General features: G+C 36.0%; 2 protein-coding genes across 3 annotated transcripts; both read right to left on the bottom strand.

Annotated features, from left to right (window-relative positions):
• Positions 1-526: 526 nt before the first annotated feature.
• On the bottom strand, positions 527-6,359 carry LOC114524011 (cyclin-dependent kinase-like 2). Its single transcript, XM_028545116.1, has 12 exons — positions 6,218-6,359; positions 5,331-5,616; positions 4,936-5,130; positions 4,605-4,695; positions 4,296-4,386; positions 4,035-4,147; positions 3,710-3,846; positions 3,139-3,348; positions 2,351-3,069; positions 1,632-1,888; positions 1,398-1,498; positions 527-993 (listed from the first exon to the last, which is right to left on the bottom strand). The coding sequence occupies exons 2-12, from the start codon at positions 5,529-5,531 to the stop codon at positions 952-954; spliced, it is 2,157 nt and encodes a 718-aa protein (XP_028400917.1). The 5' UTR covers positions 5,532-5,616; positions 6,218-6,359; the 3' UTR covers positions 527-951.
• A 1,014-nt stretch (positions 6,360-7,373) lies between these two features.
• LOC114529219 (rho GTPase-activating protein 24-like) lies at positions 7,374-14,189 on the bottom strand. 2 transcript variants are annotated; one of them, XM_028550984.1, is made up of 13 exons: positions 14,090-14,189; positions 12,780-12,884; positions 11,990-12,092; positions 11,445-11,560; positions 11,191-11,311; positions 11,037-11,114; positions 10,422-10,553; positions 10,026-10,119; positions 9,835-9,931; positions 9,269-9,402; positions 9,034-9,182; positions 8,292-8,430; positions 7,374-8,197 (listed from the first exon to the last, which is right to left on the bottom strand). In XM_028550984.1, exons 1-13 carry the CDS (start codon positions 14,114-14,116, stop codon positions 8,074-8,076), a joined length of 1,419 nt encoding a protein of 472 aa, XP_028406785.1. In that variant the 5' UTR covers positions 14,117-14,189; the 3' UTR covers positions 7,374-8,073. The 2 variants fall into 2 exon arrangements, with proteins under 2 accessions (XP_028406785.1, XP_028406779.1); XM_028550978.1 differs by lacking the exon at positions 14,090-14,189 and adding an exon at positions 13,872-13,981.
• Between the last annotated feature and the right edge of the window lie 906 nt (positions 14,190-15,095).

The raw sequence follows: 15,095 nt of genomic DNA, 5'->3' as shown, positions 1-15,095 counted from the left end.
TCCGTACTTTCCCCCATGCCCAACAATATCAGTGTTCAGGTTTGACCATTGACTCTCGAGAAATGCAGAGGCGTCGTTGTGAGAATCAGCGGACCCCTCGGCAATTTTTTGGTCCGGGCCGTATCGGCATCAGTTCTACCACAGAGGTTCTACTGTAGCTGTGTGACATGTGCAGACCACTGTGTTATACGATAGAAGCTGAACGCGTACTATCGCAGAAGCTAAGCAGTAAGGAGCAAATACAACGTACTGTTAGCTTGTAGTCTAATAATTGCATGGATTCTCTGTTTGTCGGAGATTAGAGCCCCGTTTATACTACACTCGATTTATTGGTACGGCTAAAATGGGTACCCGAGCCCAATTTTATTAGCATGATACCCATTTTAGCCGTGCCGTGCCAATAAATTTAGTGTAGTGTAAATGGGGCTCTAGCCCTCGCTGTAATTGTACCAAGGTAATTGTACCAGCCTCGGCCCCGGGGTAATTACCCCTCCCCCCAACTCGCCGCTACTGGAAAAATGTTTCGTGGAATGAGACCATTGCACGAGCATCGTGACATTAATTGAATTAAGTGTGAACTGGGCTTTATAGCCTAGGTTCGGCTCATAACAAGCACGCGGTGCCTAAACCAGGCCTATCTTGCCAATTGCATTCATGCATGTAAGCGATACATCACGATAAACCATATGGTCTATTCATATTTCTAATTCTACAAATATCACAACTAACTTCACATTAAAATTACCATCGAAATATGTACACATTAAAAATTAATTGTCACTAGCCATTTTTTCAACTATTAAAAAATGTTTGGCGAGGTTGTTTATGTTCGTCTGAACAGGGCAAAAATTGCAGGTCGGAATCAGCGAAACAGGTCTCGTGGATCGATGAATAGAATTGCTATATACAAACGCTTTGGACGACAATGACCCAGTTATTCTTGTGTTTGAGCTATACAGACGGTAAATTAGGGTCCTCTCCATTTAACGTTCCCTAAAAACATGAAAAGATCTGATTATACTTATACGTAGAAAAATTGCGTTTTGGATAAAGTATTAAAATAATCACAACATTTATACATACAGTAAAAAGGAAGGTGATCTCAAAAGTTGAGAAGAACACCCGCACTCGTTGAAGCATCGTATTCAATTAATTATATGATTTCGTATATTTTGGCCTCCATTTCTATTACGAACCCTAGTCACAATAGCCGTACTATGTCTTTCCTATCACTATATATGAACCTATATAAGCTTTATACTCTAGTCGAGCAAAGTAGTGCATCCGACTAACGTGGTTGGTAAATATCTTGCGAACACAGTGTATTAATTCTTTCCTAATTCTTGTATGATCCATAAAATAAACGAATTTCATGGAAAGCGGCAAGCTATGCATACCTGATTAGGCATTGACGAGCCTTGAAATGGTGTAAGATTTGTTATATGTGGCATAGCAAGAGACATTTTCTTTTGACCTTTTGTCTTCTGGTGTGCTTTGCCTGACAAGGTACAAAAACACAAAAACCACATATTGCTACTGTATATATAAGTATTTTATATGTTTTGCGGGTGACCTAGCTTAGGTATTTGACAGCATATTTGCGTAATAATCTTTTTGGGTAAAAAACCAACCTTCAGTTCCAACAACATCAGGAAGAAAAGAAGGTTCTTGTATTTTGTCTTTCTCTCGTGATCTACTTTGTCTCTTACTCGCCTCACCAAGTGATGGGCGTCTTTCACGACTGCTATCTGACAATCTTGTACTGTTGGTTGTTTCGACTCCTGGCGACATTTGATCATGTTCCGATGAAAGTACTGTCGTGTTTGCTTGATTCGACTGGCTACTGCTCTTTTTCGGGTGCTTTTTATGTCTCGATTCTGTAGGAGAACTAAGACAAAAGAAGGATCAATATGGTGGACTCTAGTAGAGTATGTAGCTAACAACATCAGGGGTTGTTCAAAAGCCGGTTAGCTTAACCCTGGGTTAAAGCAAATCTTTACAAAAATATTTTTAATCGCTTGTTTAAAAAGTTGAATACCTATCGGTTCAGAAGCACTTAAACTAAAACAGTGGGTTAAAATTTAACCCTCCCATGGTTAGCGCTAACCCAGCTTTGAACAACTGGCCCCAGGTTCTTTTCTTTTAAGTCGATTTAATCGTTCCATGCAGTAGCAAATCTAACCGAATTCCATGCATGCATTTGCTGAATGTAAAATCTTCAACTATGACTAACAGTTAACTGGCTTTTTATAAACAATTTTAGTATCTACAGTATATGTACTGTATGCATGGATCCTACCAATATAACTCCTAACACTGAACTGAATTGGAACCTATAGGCTATACTTACCGGTATGACCCATAATTTGCTTGCTCATCCTCGTGCGATTTTTGGCTATTCATGCTAAACGACAAGTTCGTTTTTGCCATATTTAAGGGATTTGATATTGAATGTCTTGAACCGAAATTTGGTATAGTATGGTTCGTTGCATTGCGGTGCTCATTAATTGGTGTTAGTTGACGATTGATTGGCTGATTTGGACTATGGATATCTACGGACGTTGAGGGACTTGACGTAGTTGCAGCGCTTGTCGTTGTCGTTGTTGTTGCTGTTGTTATTGTACCGGCCATGTCTGTTGATACATTATATGTCGACCAAATATTGAACGTAGATGTTTGACCATCGGATTTCATGGCGGGTAACTGAGAACCATGTCCTTGAGACGAAGAAGGTGCATGAGATGGAATTGGCAAAGGATATTTCCGATTAATTTTCTCAACTCTATCCGAAGCTACATTGTCTTTGGACCAACCTTTTCCTTTTTTGTTCTCTTTGTAACTATATGTCGATTCCTTAGAGTCAGTTTTGTACTCGCGAGTACTAGTGTCTTTACTCTCTCTATGTTCTTTACCCTCTCTTACGTCTATATGATCCATTAATATAACTTTATGTTCCTTGTTTTCTCGCGAAATTTTATGTTCCTTTGTATCTTTGTACTCTTTTGTACTCTTATGTTCTCTCGTATCCCGTGTCTCTCTGTGTTCTTTACGTTCTTGGGTCTCGCGTTCCTAAAGCAAATATTTCATCTTAAAGCAGCGATACCCCATAAGAAAAGTTGACTGCAAAGTTGTAATTACCTTACGCATCTTTTTTTCCTTTTTTTTCTCCCGCGAGCGCTCGTCATAATTTTCCAATGGTTTTAACAATGGGTTTTCAGCAATCTCACGGTTTATTCTTGTCTTCAACTCTGTCGCAAATCTCTCAGAAAAATTATCTTTCGTGAAATATTCGTGCTTAAGTAACGACGTACATGTTGGCCTTGAATCCGGATCGAGTCGAAGGCATTGCTAAAAAAAACGATAAAACACACACTTCAGGGGACCAGCGTATTTACGGGGCCACACTCTGTCTCTGATCATCAGTCCAATCTTTGCGGATGAGCTCAAAAAGTTTTGAATAAGGACGAACTGAGAATCTTTTAGGCTTATAGAAAGCGTGCAGTCCTTTTCTATCTCGCTTTCGCTCTTTTTTCTGGCGGATTGACGCTAGGAACGAGGCTGATATTTATACGTGTATATATTTTCGTAAACAAGAAATAGAGCGTTTGGTTTTTCATGACAGACAAACATAAATATGGTCCGAGTTCTGGAAAGATTAAAAAATTTAAGAGATACGTACTGGACTTACATTTAACGTATTTGTGCATACCTTGCTGAAGTCTAAAGCCAATGAAGCGACCTTAATCCTTTTTTCCAATGGTTCAATCTGTTTTGTTTCAGGTAACCTCATGCCCGCAAACAGAGGATTTCGAGAAAATATTTCTTTATGCCTGCTTATTAATGATCCTAAAAAAACATTAACAAACAGAATATTGGCAAAAAATCTACAATTCTTGTATGATATATGTATTTAGCAATATTTTGCAATAAGGAAGTTCATACACAGGCTAACTTATACAAGTGGTATTAAAAAGTACTGCAAAACAAGCACTACAATTGGTTAGTGGAAGAATTTGCATAATCAGTAACCATACCAAAACACTTTATAATATGGTATAGCTGGTCAATATCAGAATCACCAGGAAATAGAGGTTCACCAGTCAACATTTCAATCATGAGACAGCCACAAGCCCAAACGTCGACTGGCCTATACAATGTTTAATAAGCAAACAAAAGAAAGGCAAAAAAGTTAAAGACTTTGACAGAGTAGAACATGAAAGTGTACTTAAATTCAACTTCTTAAAATGTTGATAACAAGGTTGTAACCTTGTTAAACACTGTAACTTACAACTTACCTTCCATATTTAGTATCTCCAACTAAAAGTTCTGGACCACGATACCATCTTGTAGCTACATAGTCTGTAAATACCTCTCCAGGGGCCACACCTTGTAAAAAAACACTTGTAAATCAAACTGGTAATCTTGAAATGTCATAAAGTAATTATTTAGGGAAATAGGAAATGGTAATTAAAATCAAGCTCTTTGAGACAGAATAATTGTAATATTCTATTTGTACAAAGATAGTCTGTTTTTAGATTTGCTCTCATTGCCTTAAACCCTTGCAGTAAGTTCAGGAACCTATGCTCAATGTGCATGCAACAAACCTGTCGTCCGAGCAAATCCAAAATCACAAACTTTAACAACTCCAGACTTTGAAACAAGAATGTTCTCAGGTTTCACGTCCCTATGGATGACCTAAAAATTAGAAATACAAAAGTTTAAATTTATCACATTTATTGATCATTTCATATAAATTTCATTTATATATTATTGAATTTATACTTTAGTATACATAGGTTTACAAATGATTTAGGCTTAACAGTACTTTGAAGTACTGCATATATAGTCATGGAGTTAGGGATTTATTGAGGGTAATGAATTTTGAAAAATTAAATTAAAAATAAATGAGAACGACAAAAGATGATTCATACTTACATTATGATTGTGGCAAAATTCCAAAGCCCTTATAACCTGCCACATAATTTTTCGAACTCTCATTTCATCTAAACCATTTGGATATCGTTCTAAGTCGTCAAGTACCGTATGATCAACAAATTCAAACACAAGAAATAACCGTTTCTTTCTTCTAAAAACCTCTATTAGATTCACCAAGTTTTCATGTCTTAGTTGCTAAAATATAAAAGAAGCCAATCTTAAATGTTTTTTTGAAGAACCATGGTATCTTGCTTATACATATGTTCCTAATATTCCCGAAAAATACACCATAATGCCTCATACTGTTATTATTATAATAAATAATATGGTATTGCAATTGATAATTGATACTTGTCAAGCACTGTGATGATAATATTCAGTATATGATAGTATACCTTCAACATTCGAACTTCTCTCATTGCAATCTTTTTAACCATTTTATCATCCTCTGATTCTAAAAACTTTTTGATTGCAACAATTTGATTTGACTCCTTATGTCGGCATTTCATCACCATTCCATACGACCCTTCTCCAACTAAACCCAAGTTCTCATATTTTTCCATGGTCAGAAAGTCAGTTATAAAATGTAGTACCATGTGGCAACATGATCTTCAAGCATAACCATTTGGCTAATTGTGCAGTATATATCAGAACAGAATTGCACAGAATGACAAAGGAAACCTAGGAACCATAGTTTAACTAGTGTCAAAATTTAGCACTACACAAATGGTATACAAAAAAGTTCATAAGAGAAATCAGCATGGATGACCGACAAAATTATAAACACAAAATCCAATTCTCAACCATTGCTAATGCATTGTAAACAAATTTAACATTTATAGCTTAAAAATAATTTGTCAAATGCTTTTCTAAACTCGAATGCTAAATAAAAAGACGTCCAAGAAATTGACATCCAAACTTAATACATTGACAGGTTGTTTCCATTCTATAAGCTCCTTAGTGAGGGATAAAAGTGAAGGATAAAATGCATTACAAAATACGTTTATATTGTACGCAACGCGTATCAAGTTATTACAAAGATGTTTGGGGTCAAAAGATTCCCAAACACGCGGTTTTTTTGAGATAAAATAACGATCAAATACTTTATTCAGCACAGAGTACCTGAAATCGGGTTTGAAGAAAAAAATTCAGCCCAACTTTTTTAATTTTTGGTCGACAATTTCCAAATTTATACAATAGCAAGACAAACGTTTTGATCATTTCGACATTTGGGGCTTTTTGCTCGAATTTTATTTGCGGGAGCAGCCTAGCAAACGTTTACCTTTTTTGTAATTTCTTCTGCAATAAAACCTTTGCCATCCCTATTTCATACCAAGTTTAGATCGTCATATAAATGAGAATATTTTGACAGCAAGAGACTTAGATATTTGCCAACATGAGTTGTACTTAGGATCAGATAAAGCCCTATGGACAATACAGTGACAATATGATCTGTAACCATGGTGATAGGAAAACTATAAATATTACCCAGTGCCAATCCCTTTTGCGTCCCACCTCGCGATTCGCAAAAAAGGCAAATGTGGCGAGATCTTAGCGGGGATTTTGTTATTTTGAATACTTGACGTAAATATAGACTAAAACCTAAGTTTGACGATTAAAGTTCGATTTTGAAACGTAGCTAGATCGGGTATATAACGGAATAAAAAATATCTACATTTTAATTTATTATATATATTTTGATCATTTATATATTACAATGATTTCAGAAAATGCTAAGGATTAAAAATAAAATTAAAATATCAAAAAGTTACGATCATGACATCGTATCAGCCACGAAAGAGCTTTACCTTGCTTTACCATTGCTTTGGCCATTGTTTTTATTTTACAATAAGAAATTGAATGTATAGAGAACCGTCACAAGACATGTGAAAACTTTTGCTCAAGTATGGAAAAATAAGATATGTATGCGGTAAAGCAGGTTAGCTCGGGTCATGCCACAGCATGTAAAATAAAATAAAGGTCGAAGGCTGATTAAAAAGAAATTCTACTTAAACATTACCATTTGAACGTACATATATATTGCCTTTTGTCATGTCTCTATTTCCCATGGCACAAAGTCGCGCATGTCAATTATTGTAAACCTGACGATCATCACATTACAATACAGAAATCACCCTAAATTTTAATTAATTTGAAAATTTTCTTTTCCGAAAGGCAGCATCGACCGATACCTGCCGGGGCATGGCACTCGACACATCGGACCTGTACGCCTCATGGAGTCATGGTTAAAAATCAGCGCTAGATTACCGCAAATAGGAATTGCACCTGCGTTCAGCAAGTCATTCAGGGTCACCACAAACAGTAGCGTAACCAGAACGATAATTGGCGGGTGAATATACATTTATCAAGTTCTGCCCGACGGATTTCTTTTGTAAGTGCAATAGCGTACAATAAGAATCCGTCGGGCAGAATTGGAAATATATGAATATTCACCCCCCCCCTTCCAATTACCGTTCTAGTTACGCCCATGTCCACAATGCAAGGAAATTTCCTCCCATCCCAATTGACAACCACAACGGAGGGAGGGATCTGTGTTAATAGGATATGTTATGCATTCTTTTCAAGGTATTATTCATTATTATTACTCATTATTATTCATCGTTATTTTTCATTGCTATCCGCCTATGAGGACGCCATATGCAAATACCTTGTGGAAACCCTGATTAGTAATTACAAGATTTTTCAATAAATCATCAATTTTCCTCTTACTTAGAATCACCTAACACTGAAAAAATAAATACATGCATAGTTTGAGATGGAAGTGTATATTACATATCATTGACCATGTTATTGTATACATACGAAAAAAATGGTTAGTCACTAATGAAGTATCAGTCAAATCAACTATAATGACTGGGCGATAACGATATTCGAATTAGCAAGTTGTTTAAAGTCGCAGATGACTAACTAGTCCACATCAATTATGACGAAGACAATATTTTAAAATGATAATGAAATAGACAGCTCTATTAACTGCTGTGCAGTGTAGTATAACCGTGGTATAATTCTTTCATCGAAAGATTTGTGTTTTTAATGCCCGATACTGCCTTTCTTGTTTTAAAATGGTGGCTAACAACCCATTTAAAATTATGTGCCCTACATTACTTGCTCACTCGGCTATTCGTTATCATGATCTCTGTACGCAGACAAACGTTCTTTCAATGTTGTGCTATTACTCATTGACTCAATTAGTTCGTCTATTCCACTCTCCAATAATTTAAGTCTTTCTTCAACAGCGACCCTAGGTTGAATTAAAGGTAATAGAAGACACAACGTTGTTTTTTATCGATTCTTAAACCTATAAATAATATTGCAATTTGAATAAATGCATGTACCTTGCTCTTCTTTCATCCTGCACGCGTAATATTAACATAGATCGAATTTTCTTTTCATCTTCTAGTTTCGAAGTTAATTCAGCAATTTCAGCTTCGAATTGCCGCCGTTGAAGCTCCAGTTCACTTTCTAGTTCCAGTTCTAAATATTGAAAAGTCGTTGACTGCCGTTGACTTGCTGCGTGCAGCACAACATTTTTCATTCAGTCATGCATCATGTGATAAATTTCATGCAAGCAAGAACCAGGGATTGGTAGCCAGCAGTGACAGCTGCCTCTCTCGTTGTTTAGCAGCAGGGACAAGGGAGGGTTAAAATATGCTTTTTCAATCTGAAGGGCTGCATTGCAATTCGTTAATAAATCCGCCTTAGAAAACGCTAGAAATGCAGCCAACGAACTTCACAGAATAGTATAATCATCCGGCGGAAATCTCGGGACACCGAAATGATCGAATAAAAAGGAAAACACGAAGATACAAAGTTCAACTGCTGATGTTTTGCAAACAATCTCTATAGTGTTCGTCAATAAAGAAGTGCCCTGTCACGAAAAACACTGTTTCCTTGCCCTCGCATCGTTCCGGCGTCCCTCGACGTCAACGTCCAGCCTCGTACCCATGCAGGCGCTTTATTGGAAAACATAAAGGCTGCATTCAGCGTAATATAGAGATCTGTGGCTAAGATGTGCGAGCGCGCAGGGGTGCACCCAACGTGGTCAACGTCAGCCATCAACCGAAGTGCAAAACTTACCAGCATCACCTCGTCCTAAAGAAGGATCAAGCGAATTGGAGTTTGCATCTGTTGTTGGGGTTAAGGGTATATTGAAGTCAAATCTTTGGTTAATTGTTGGACTTCCAGCACAATCCATATAAGTGAAGTCAATGAGATTTCCTTGCCTCCTATTAATGAAATTGACTCCGTTCGAATCAAAAGTATCGATGAAATCGCCATGCACGTCATGATAGAATGTTAAAAAAGTACTCACTCTCTTCTTCGACGCAAAAATTCTTCTTCATCTTCAGTCTTCTTAAATAATACTTGTTGTTTACAAATAAATATTTTGGTTAGCTTACTTATCAATGTTGAGCTTTCCATTAGCAATTGAGGATCAGCCTCGGACTATATTGCACAAAAACAAGAAGTTAAATCCGTTAGGAAACTAAATCACTATAATAGTTAATTATGTGGGTATTGAACATACAATACGTAGATAAAGAGAATGTGCTGACAATGCATTAAATCCAGCTGCAATCTGTGGATCAAACGTAGGCCAGAGCAAGACTTGAAAATTCTATACTTGTATACACATACACATTATGCAAACTATCACACTTCTAAATATCACATTTTCTTTCCGGCATATTCTGTAAAACGCTGACTTTCCACAAGACCATATAAAAAAGCATTGAAGCTCGTCTCGTGCATGCATGAGCCATGAGGCTTTATAGTCTCACGCCTTTGGTACACAATATAAGCAAATTGCATCCCGCATGGTAATATTAAAAATTGCATTCCATAGTAATGTTAAAAATAATGAAGATATGCGTCTACCTCAGGGCTAAGAATATTAGGTCCAAATACTAAAGCGAGGTTGTCCGCTGTCATTTTATTTTCAAAAGAATGCTCGTGAACTTCATGAAGGAAACGACTAAAACACAATATATTGACTATTGTTATGACTCCAGCTGCCACCAAAAAGAATGTTGGACTGCATGGTTTGACGGAAGCTCAATATTTCTTACCACAAGTACTTTAACAAGTTAAAACTTGTTTTTGGTATTTCTGCAAGTTGATTACCAATTTTTCGCAATGCGTCCTCTTCATGTAGTTCATACACTAAAATATAACTTTTTATCATTTATACGGGCGAAGTAAGTCGCAATTTATATTCAAATTGTTACGTTCCACACCTCCACTTATATTCCCAATAAAGGCAATATTGAACATATGGGCAGGTATTACATAAGCCGCGAAACAAAGACTTTTACCTTCTATACACGTTAAACCCGCGACTATCTTACTTTCGACTTATTTTGTTTGGTATATGGCACTAATAGGAGTTATTTCTAGTGGCTGGCCACAGAACTTAATTTTTCATTCGATAGAATAATACAAGAGCAAAAATGCGGCGTTCTTACATTCTATAGTAGCTATGAGAGGTCCAAAGTTTTCAAAAGGTATAACAGGCTCGGGCAGTTCTCGTAGGTACATTTTTAATATAGAGGCCACTGTGTGTACATCAGTATCTCCTGGAAGGATAGGATCTTTTCCTAAAGACGAAAAAGTAATGAATTTATGACCTACACATGTTGATAAATAATAAATATTTCTTTTATTCTGAAAAATAAATGTGATATTAGAGGCAAAGAACCCGAACACAGCTACCTTAATTTTTAACCATCTTTAGGGTTAAGTAATGATATATAGTTGTGTAAAGTTCGGTCTATTCAGTCTAGCATTTCTTAGCTTAGCAAGACATTTCAACCTCTGACTTTTACTTAAGTTTTGAAAACGTTTTCTGAATCAGTACCTCCCCCAACCTCCTAAAACTACCCAATCGGTCTTGCAAAGGCAATGCAGGTTATGAAAACTTCAGAAAAAAATAAATTTAACAGGTAAAAAAGAAAGCTTTTTATATTGTATCGTTCTAAATAAAAATGACACAATGTTCAGCCAATAACCTGCAGACACAATAGGGCCTTGAGAAAGTTGAAAAATGCAAATGAAATAAGCAGAACTCTCCCAAACCATACCTTTATTGAACGCATCTCGAAGCAATGTCACTTGTTGGTTATCTCCAGGTAATCTAAACAAACCTTCTTCATTGAGCCCTAAACGATAACCGCCACTTTAGGCATGATTGTAACTTTACAAACTTGAATACACTTTATTCCAACATGAGCAAACCTTTTTCACGAATGAATTCCACACATCGTTCAACAAAGATTGGAATATACCCTCCACTTTTACGAAACTCGTGCATCACAGTGTCTGCCAAATTTCTACCAAACATACCGCCTCCAATTGGCTGTAACAACGTAATTAGAAAAAACTGTCCATTTATCTGTTTGTACAATCGAGATTTACAAGATGTTGGAATTAATTTACATGATGATTTTGTATAATATACGCTCTAAACACGATAAAAATACGTTAATTACCGCATATATAATTCTCTCAATGACTTGCATCCACTTATCTCTTTCTGCTTCTGACGAGGCTGACAAGAGGTATGATTCATGATTACTGTTTACTGGGCCTTCTTTATCAGCTCCAGCTGAAATTTAAGAAAAATAATATATTTGTTTGAATGGTATATTTATTCATCTTAAACCATAACTACATATAATGAGAACGATTGCTCATGACATATTTTTTCATTTCTCTCCATTTACAAAATACTTGATCTGTTTGTTACATCTTTGCTTGCCGTTACGTAGTACTGATTAGTTAGAAAAATTTTCAGCTTGATAGATTTGGTATATTCATTAAGCTCTCAAACAAATCATTACTGTAATGCTTAACCACAAAATTTGAACTGTTTCAATAGCAGTCGGGTATGGTACCAGACTGCTCTCACTGTTCAAAGGTTGTGTACCCTTTGAAGGTGTATTGTTGTTTCGACCACATACAACACTACTTTGCAAATGGTAGATGTAGATGTAGATGATTGAATCATAAAATTGTAAGTTGACTTTACACTCACGAATAATTTCCATTTTGTATCTACCAGGATCATTTTGAGGATCCACTGGATGTTTAATGATTTGGTTACCAGGTAGCATAACTTCTCCCAAAGGCCTTCCATCCTAGAGAACACATAAACTGAGAGTATAATTAAGGATGTTTTTTTGGCTTATTTGAAAAAGTTTTAGAAAACAATAACACTATAAAGATATGAAACCAAACAATTAATTAGGAAAAATGATATCAAAAGTCTTAAATTTCCTGTCTGGATTTTAATTAATTTTTACTTTGTTGAAATTGAGAAAAGGTGACAAGATCCATGTAAGAAGACATTAGTAAGCATGTATTTGGTTGCCCTATTTAGTTTAAATTCTCAACTCACCTAGAACATTAATATTAAGCACACACTAGTCATGCTAACATGGGAAATGAGCAGAAATAAAATTATTCTAGGTACCCAGCCCATCCCTAAAGAGCATCACTATCCAGGCTGTTATGCAAAAATACATTACTTAGCCCAGCCAAAACCATTGTCCTTTACCTTGACCAAACAAACAACATTACAACTCTGAAGATACAGGTGTGTATAATGAATGTCAGTTCTAGTCAATAAACTTGCATAACTTGTCAGATTGGGCATTCAGTCTATTTAGATAATGGAATAAGGAAATATTGCCCAAGACATTAGCTAAAAGTCATCCTTGAGGTGTTTATAGGCAGGACATTGCAAATTGTAAAAGCAGCTAGTCAGCTAGTGAGATTTCATTTACAATTCTACAAAATATAGACAATCAATCAGAAATTCTTACACCTTGTTCTTTATAGTAATACAATATATCTCCTTTAATTTCAAACCATCTTCTTCTCCAAACTTTGAGCAATCCACCTTGCTTGGTAAGCCAACCACCATGGACCTAAAATACCAAGTAATGCATTAAAGCATGCATCAGGATGCAAGAACCAGACAGAAGCACCCTCTAGCCCCCACTGCCTTTTGCTCACGGGGACAAGCGGAGTAGCCCAGCTCTTAGCTAGAATAAAACAATTATGCAAACTCTTCAAAGAACATATGTTGTTGCAAATTATATAAATTATGCATAATTATAAGTTTATAGACTTCTGCATGCTCTGTGTTGTTGCTAAGTGAATGTGCTCATTTAAAGAATTTAGCACCCTGCTTTTTCAAATAACCTGTATTATTATCATGAGATCTATCCAGATCACATGTCCTCTGTATTACTAGTATCTATCAAGTGTGAATTTTACAAACATACTAGGGTAAAAATGTTAGAATACAACATTTTGATGTGTTTATCCACTGTTTCAAGAAATTCAAAGCAGGAATTGGAGTTCTTTAGCGAGATAAGCAAATCAAACAAATCATCTTAGCAATGCCATCACAGACGTACGGTATATGCCAATTATAGCCCCGTTCTAAAGCAAAGCTAGAAAAGTTTAAACCTTATACAAAGAGTATAAGTGCACCTGTTATTCCTTATGTATTTTTTGATTGAAACACGGTTCTGTCAATACAGATATTGTATTAAAATAACAGAAACAGTGTTTCCTTATATACAGGAAGTCGTCCTTTTTATGTCTAAACATGCTACAGCTTCGTCAAAATTGAAGTAGGTGAAATATCTTGTGACAAAGCAATGCGTTAATGCAATAAGTGACCGATATTTACAACACGTTTGGAAAATAATATGAATCGACACAACAAAAACCCGCCTATATTATTTGTAGTGGATAGTCAATAATCTGAATATGAGTATCGAATGCCAATATAAGCAAAACATTTTGATTAGTAAAAGCACAATCGTGTTGATCAGGATTCAGTATATAAGTTCAGTTGCAATATTCATATGAAGTTAATCAGAAAAAATGATAGAAGTACTTACGATGGCTTGGTTCATTTCAAGGCATTTAAATTTCCTAAATATTTCACTTCTTTTCATGAGATGCATAAATTAAAGCTGAATGACATTACTTGCATGACTATATTGTCAGTATGTGTCAAGAGAGTAGATTATCCACATGCTATCATATACTGACATACACAGATTTGGGCATGCTTATTTTAAGTGCCACAGCATTTAGTATTTCACGCGCAACTTACCACTTTTTGCTTTTGGTTTCGTTGCATCCCTGAGACGTCTACTTGAGAGGTCCCCGGTATCAAGTATAATTGTCTTGTTTAAAATCCGCACAAATCATTTTCCTCATTATTTGGCTACCTGAGTTGAGTCAGTCAAGTTCCGGATATGACGTCACATTATCAAACTTTTATTTCACAATTTCAGATTTAAGGGCATTTCACATTTTTCTGACACTTTCTGTCAGCTTTTACAATCAACTTGTATGCGACAATGCGACATTCGGCATATTTTTACCTACAAAATTTAGTGAAATTTCAAATTTGCGAAATGATGTAATGATGCGGTCATGCGGAATATTATCAAATATAGCCTTGTCTTGTTCGCAATTTCCGCACCCAATACAAAAGTATACAAAAAGACCGTATTTTCTATTTCTAATATTTCTTGAGCAAACTTTCTGTTTTCCTGCCGAGTCTAAAGACGAAAATTAGTTCATAACGCCGAATTGTCCAGTAGCGAAAAATTTTTTAAGTTAGGGAGAATTCAATGTGTGATTATGCTATTATTAAAGTAAACATGCAAAAAACTAGTGCCAAAAATTTTGCTAAATTTGGTATTCATTTGCAGTTTTTTCGTATCGTCACGAAATATTACGTCAAACTGAAATAGACCCGTTCGATTATCGATTTAAATTTAGAACCTCCTGAGATTAATTTCAAGTTTTACTCTCTCAAGCCACATGCCTAGATGAAAAACATCCTTCTGACGTAATTATCGAAAGAGTCTATTGGGTCCAATTTGATCCATTGATTGGATCACGGAATTCAATAGGATGCGTAACCTGTCGCAGCCAGCCTCATCCAGGCTTTTTGAAGTACTCGGGTTGCGGGAATGCTTGGACTTCGCAACCTCCCCTGGCACTCCCGCGCGCTTAGTGCTTTTACATGACCGGTCGACATGAACCAAAGCTTTCTTCTTAAAAAGGCTGTGGTATGTTTGATGAACTACGGAATAGAAAAATTAAAC

This window comes from Dendronephthya gigantea, unplaced genomic scaffold, assembly GCF_004324835.1.
Source record: "Dendronephthya gigantea isolate DGI-Jeju-01 unplaced genomic scaffold, DenGig_1.0 000001F, whole genome shotgun sequence".
NCBI lineage: Eukaryota > Metazoa > Cnidaria > Anthozoa > Malacalcyonacea > Nephtheidae > Dendronephthya > Dendronephthya gigantea.
Note: the sequence above shows the minus strand (reverse complement) of the source record. Positions and strands in the feature narration are given on the sequence as shown.